This window comes from Montipora foliosa, chromosome 9 (genome assembly GCF_036669935.1).
Source record: "Montipora foliosa isolate CH-2021 chromosome 9, ASM3666993v2, whole genome shotgun sequence".
Taxonomy (NCBI): Eukaryota; Metazoa; Cnidaria; class Anthozoa; order Scleractinia; family Acroporidae; genus Montipora; species Montipora foliosa.
Window position 1 is genome coordinate 7289191 of NC_090877.1, and position 6647 is coordinate 7295837.

General features: G+C 39.9%; 1 protein-coding gene across 1 annotated transcript in view; it reads right to left on the reverse strand.

Annotated features, from left to right (window-relative positions):
• LOC137971410 (uncharacterized) overlaps window positions 1-3428 on the reverse strand; it is a 23401-nt gene extending 19973 nt beyond the window's left edge. The window contains exons 1-3 of the mRNA XM_068818242.1: window positions 3371-3428; window positions 1962-2278; window positions 236-380 (exon numbers count right to left, since the gene is read on the reverse strand). Of these exons, the coding sequence (XP_068674343.1) occupies window positions 236-380; window positions 1962-2278; window positions 3371-3428 (520 nt within the window). The remainder of the gene's footprint in view (window positions 1-235; window positions 381-1961; window positions 2279-3370) is intronic.
• Between the last annotated feature and the right edge of the window lie 3219 nt (window positions 3429-6647).

A 6647-nucleotide genomic window follows, 5' to 3' on the forward strand; every position in this document is an offset into this window, starting at 1 on the left:
CATGCAACAGAGAATCTTCCATTTCTCTATTTTTAGTCTGAAACCGCTCCTATCGATTTATTTTTAGGATACTTCGCCCACATTGTAACACGTGAATGAGATGGCATGATTTCGAAAGACTTACGTATAATGCAAAGCTATATTTTGAGGTGACGTTTTTGTCGACGTCGCCGTAGTAGATCTTAAGGTCCTTACTGTCTCTGGTACAGTTCCTGGGTCGATTAAGAGCGATTACCTGTTGTTTTGCAGCCATACAATTCAACTCTCAGGGCGATCTCCCTGTGCCAATGTCGCGGAGAAAATTTGACATAGCGGGCCAGAAATGGTGGAAATGCAGCTTCTGAAACCACCTCACTATTGTTCAGATTCCCCACAAAAAGCTGACAATAGACAAACACCAAGTGAGACACCTGAACTCAAAAACTGTCTGTGCCATCCTATGGCACAGTCTCAACAAAAGAATGTCAAAGGTTGGGTAAATAGGAAAAGAAAACAAACAGCGGTTTACAAACATTTTCATTTTATACTTGACGTTTCGTATGCTGCAACATACATCATCAGAAGTGACGGTTAAAACTGTTACACAAAAATTTTAAAACTTGAGCGAGGCAATGGTGACTAGTTACAAAGTATAAAATCGTAACAAGAGAAAATGAGGGGACAGAGAAGGAGGCTCCCAGTCCAGCCCTTGGGATATGTCATGTCCACGAAAGTTATTTTTAGAAAAGCGGAAGTCTTCCGAGACGTCCGCATGCAGGCCAACCTCGGTCCGATGTTTGAAAGAAAATATATATTCATCAGCCTTCCACGTGCGCCATCATTTTCTCTTTTCACTAAGAACCTGAGAGCGAGGCAAGACTGCATACGGACGTCTCAGAAGACAGACTTCCGCTAGAACAAAGACTTCCACTCGTCTAAAAATAACTTTCGTGGACATAACATATCCCGGCCAACGCCTTGAGCCTCCCTCTCTGTCCCCTCATTTTCTCTTGATCGTAACCATTGCTAGTCACCATTGCCTCGCTCAAGTTTTAAAGTTTTTGTGTAACAGTTTAACCGTCACTTCTGATGATGTATGTTGCAGCATACGAAACGTCAAGTATAAAATGAAAATGTTTGTAACCGCTGTTTGTTTTCTTTTCCTGCTGAAATTGAAATGGTCAAAGAGCAAAAATATTTATTGGGTAAATAGACTGTTCTTTTTCATCCCCACCACTGCTCTTTGCATACAAATCTCACATTGTCACCTCTTTTCAAACTACACAATAACCAGGTGTTTCAATGCCCATAGGGTCTCTTACTACCCCCCTGTAAGACCTGCAAGTAGGCTCTCCTGTTTAAGTTCATGCTGCGATTACACCTGCCTATTCCCCATTACCAGCCACTTAAGGGAAACAGTATTGAAACCCCTCTGTAACACATTAATTTTGTGATACTATACATGTTTAGCCTGTTTGTAATGAAAGTAGATTCTACTTTTTTTTAATCTCTCATTGTTCCTTATTAAGGGACTAAGTTTTGCTTTGCTTACTTACTTATTTTATTGTTAGCTATATTTGTTATTTGTTTGTGTAATTACAATTAGGAAAAAAAAAATAAGTAGCATAATTAGCAAGTATACTGTAAGTATAAATGTAAGTGTAATATTAGTACTGTAAGTAGTGTAAATGTTGAAGTTGTAAATAAAATTGCATTTGCATTAAAAAAATAAATAAATAAATAAATAAAATAAAGGACTGCATAATTATATTAATAACTTTAATTGACATAACATATATGTTGATTTGCAGAGTAAGTTATATCCTTTTAGGACAAAGAGACTAAACAAACCACAACCTGGCCATCTAGTTAAGGGAGTAATGCATCTTAAAGTGGATTGTGACATGGCTTTTCATGGCCTCACTACCCTAACCCCACCAAACAAAGTCTTCTGCCATAAGCTGTTACATGAGCTACTATACCCTTGGATTTTCCTTTGCAAGCACTGGATACCAAATGTCTTCGTCAAAACTGTGGTAAAGAAAATATGCAATCACCCGGGCGCCAGCAGGTGTGCTAACTCCTGAGCCTTGCACAGCTGACTTTCTTATTACTGCTAAATGTATCAAGTCAACTCTTAAGAACTGAGAGTGATCATGCTTCACAGGCATCCACCAGGTGTCTGCCAAGAGGCGGCCATAGTGTGGTGGGTGGCTGGAATGATTGCTTGATGCTGTCATGGCACTGTTTGGAATTCCATTCACACCTGAGATGGCCCCTACTAAACTGTCCTTGCACTCTAACAAAAACATAAAATAACAGTCATTATTGTCCAACTGTATTAGTTATTGCACAGAAAACGCACAAAACGAGTTCAAATTTTCCACGATTTTGTACAACTAGTTATTGTACACTTGGTTATTGTACAATAGAGAACTGGTTTGACTAGTTTAGGTGCTAACGTTGTGCTTGTCACACACAGATCTGTCCCACGTTCTTGGTTGTTTCTAAAAAAAATTGTGCAAAAAAGTTGGACAATAATAGCTCATTAGATATTATGGTGTGTAGTATTGATCGCTGAGTATTTCTACTTGTTGCATGTATTTTGACTCACCCTAGCGGAGACATCAAAACCCATAAAAATATTCAGCAATAATTCAGATCAAAACATCTAATAAGATATATATATATACATGAGGTAGAACTGATATGACATTGAGACTGGGATGCTCACGATCAGGGAGGGCCATTGTCTTGAACACAAACACAAAATATCATGTGGTTGACATACTGTTGAAAACCCTTAATTTCCAACCATTTTACTTTGAGACGAATTTGGCTTTGGAAATTTCAATTATGCAGCAAGGATACTCATCTCTTATGTTGCTGAAAGTTTGCAAATATTTTGGTGGGCCTTGCCGCCAAGGATGTGCATGATGTGTCTTTTTTTTTACCTTCTGCCAACGTGTCTTTGCAAATGTGGACGTCTTCAAAGGTGGAAAGACAGAGGCAATTTATTGAACAACAATAGCAGCAAAGTCTCGCCAAAATAACAAATAGAGTCGGTTTTTTAACGTACTGTCTGTTATTATAGAGAAGGCATTCAAGAGATAATTTTTTTCTACTTACCAGACTCACATGGATATTTCACAAGCAACGGGAAAAAAAAGCTGATGTTAAATATACTTTTCACGCTGAATGCCGTGTTGATTCTACTCCACCCTTCATGAGAACTTAAGCTAAAAAACTCATCTTCTTGGGACATATTAAATATATATCGAGCCTCAAACTTTCTACTATCTCACTCGATAACGTGTTGATAAACATTTCGACGAGGGTTACGGTCAGCGCTTTTTGCTTCCTTCGCAAAAAAAGCAAAAACAAACCTAACCTGAGTCTGACTTCAACACAGCGTTGAATCCACGCAGACTGACCTTGAATTTGGACATTATGTCAAAGCCAGAACAACCGAGAGAGAATAGCGAAACACATATAACAAGAGCAGACCATATCGCCATGCGAAGCATCCTTTCCACCTTCGTGAACTTGAACATTTTACCTTCGGAAAATTGTTGTCAAATGCTGCATAGCATCGCGGGATGGATTTTGTCCATTTTTTTTCTGCAAGGCAAGTAGCCTGGGGCTGGGACCGCCTATGGCCACCTGTTGGGAACAGGACTAAGGGAAACCCGGGACAGGGAATTTGCTTACCCCGAAATACAAATGCGTGGCTTATAAATTTACACGTGTTATGTCATGTACACAACCTGACATTCCACCAATGCATCAGCGACCACAAACATTTAGCAGTTTGCATATTGGAGGCATCTCAAGGAACAAGGACAATAAATTAGTCTGCTTTTACAAACAGTTTTCATACATACATAAGTTAAAATACTTGGAAAGTCTATTTGTGCGAAACCTTTTATGTGACTTAGTGTGCGATTATTTAAGTGCATCACTATCACGGTTTTCCACTTGAATATCCACCATTGCATTTTTATCATTGAGTTGGAGTCTCTTAGACTTCTTAGGATTTATTTTTGTCTGTACAGTCATACCAACATTTGATTCATTTTGACTTGAAAATGACTCAAGCTATCGTCGAAACGTCCAACGTCGTTTTTTAAACTACGGATGTTTTTAAGTTTTTCACTTTTATCGCAATGTCACGTTTATCGTAAAATAACAAACCCCTTCACAAAATTAAAATTTGTAGCCTAATTTTTGCTGCTGCAATAGTTGCTGTTCTAATGTCGGCAACGCCTCTATTCCGCTACTGCTATTTTACTCCGGCTCTGTAAAACATTGTATATAAATGGAATGAAACGCTCCACAATCTCGTTCCACACAGGTTAATCGACAGGCTACAGTACAGTGCAGTACAGTACCCACAGTGATCCCTGGTGCTGACCAAAGGGATCGCAGCCTCTGGGAACGAGACTAAACGCTTCACATTTCACCGTTGCGCATGCGTTGCAACCCATCTTGCAAGTTCAGTTCATATCATGAGATTGAGCCTTATATTGCCTTTTCGAGCACTCGCTCAAAAACCCACAAATAATCGACCACTTCAAAAGTCGGAGCATATATACTGTATAACGAAGACAGCTTCATACACCCGCGTAGCTTTCACCCTGCCTCCAATGCTACAATAGCGCGACAAACTCGACGGGCGTTTACCATGGTAGAGAAGGAAAGCTGTATGGTCTCATTCAGAAACGCCCCAAACAGCCCATGTGCAAACTCAGTTAAATGACTCCACGTCAATATCATTGTAAGGCAAAAAATGATGATTTTCGTTTGTTTTTGCTTTCAAAATTTAATCGCAGCTCGTCTTCATGATGCTTCGCTTTGCGTTCGTGCATTCGATCTTTCATGCGTTCGATGCGCGCTCATCGTGTACATTCCTTCCTTTTAATACACTGGAACTTTTAAAGTTTTCTTCGATAATCATTCAAAACAGCAAGTTTGAATTGGCTCCTAAGGATCTCTTGTATTTCAATGACAGGTAGCACATCCGGGCGTGGTCGATCGTCAGTCCTGCCTTGGAATTTGGTTTTTCAGTTGTCCATTCACCCTTTGAATCTAGTTCCTTACCAGCCGTTAAACGTTTTCGTCAACGACAGTTTAGATAAACTTGCCACTTTTAAATGGCCATAATCACCAATCCCAAGGCTCAACCTTTAAAGGAATCTGAGAATTCCAGAGTAAACATTGGTAATTTCTCGCGAGAATTTGTCCTTGATTTAGCATCACATTTTACGTGAAACGCGAACAGCAAAATGCCATTTTTCGCGTTTGCCGCTTGCCGTTTTTCGCGCTTGCTGTATACGTAGAATTTTCCTCTTGTTTTTCTTCTACAAAACAAGTTGTTTGTGCAAAAAAAGAACCCCAAATCAAACAAGGAAAACTCTGTGTTGGCAACTGACTCCTTACCGCAATTTTTCTCATGTGAGTTTACTCTCTGTTGACTCATAAAACAGCTTCATCGAAACTCGTAAAATTTCACAGATAAGGATTTTAATTTCATATAGAGTCTTTTTCTCCAAACAATGTGTAAAAAGGTTCCGAGTTTTCGTTTATGCTTTTTGTTAACTAAATACGTGAGACTCCGTCTTACGTGAAACACTTGATGCTAAATCTCTCTAAAGGCCATGTTACACGAGGCAATTTTTTTGCAACTCGCATCGCAACAAACGTTGCGTTGCAAGTTGCAAGAAAATATTCACGTGTAACACCCCATTTTGCAACTGCAATTGTTGCGTTGCGAGTTGCGAGAAAAGTAGAACGACCCTCTACTTTTCGCAACGTTGCGAGACAAGTTGCTCGCGTGTGACATCCCCTCTGCAACTCGCAACGGAATTTTGTCAGAATGGGCCAATCAGAGCTCATCTTTCGGCGACTTAGCGCGTCCGCCATCTTGTTTGTTATTGTACGCGTTGCAAGTTGCAAAAGAAGTTGCCAACGTGTAACATACCCTCGGCAACTTGAAAGGTTTTTTATTCGTCATCGTTGCGTTGCGAGTTGCAAGAAAAATTGCTTCGTGTAACATGGCCTTAAAGACGTAATTTGTGAAAATTATTGCCGCTATTTTGCCAGCACGTTTCAGAGACCTTGGTGAGCCGTGTGAGGTGCGCAGTGGTTTGTGGAATTTAGGTTTGTAGTTTGCGGGCGTTTGTAGGCAGCCAGCCTTCGCCCGCGAGAGGTTGTTGCTTTTGGTTTAGGATACTATGTTTTCTCCTTTCTATTGTTTTTAGATCCTTCTTTAGGTAATCATTGTATATTTGCGTTTAGTATATTAAATAGGATATCCTAAAACCCCATGGCTAGCACCATTGCCTTGGTCGGGGGCACTCGTTTCCCGTTTTTTTTTTTTAGCTGCTGGTTTTTAGGGGTTTTCGTGCTATGGTGGCTTAGTTTTCTTAATTCAAAGGTTAATCTTTGTTTCTATTCGAAAGTGAATAAATGGCACGGTGGTTTGGCTGGCCAATGCGCCCAAACATCATTGTTGTGAAAAAAAACCAAAGTGGCACTGTCGTTACTCGTGGATATGAAAGTTACCGCGATTGTTTGAAATTTCCTTTGTGCACTAGTCAGTGTGATATAACAGAAACAGGGGGCTCTCATATGCGACTAGATACCCAATTCAATCCTGTAAAAGAAAT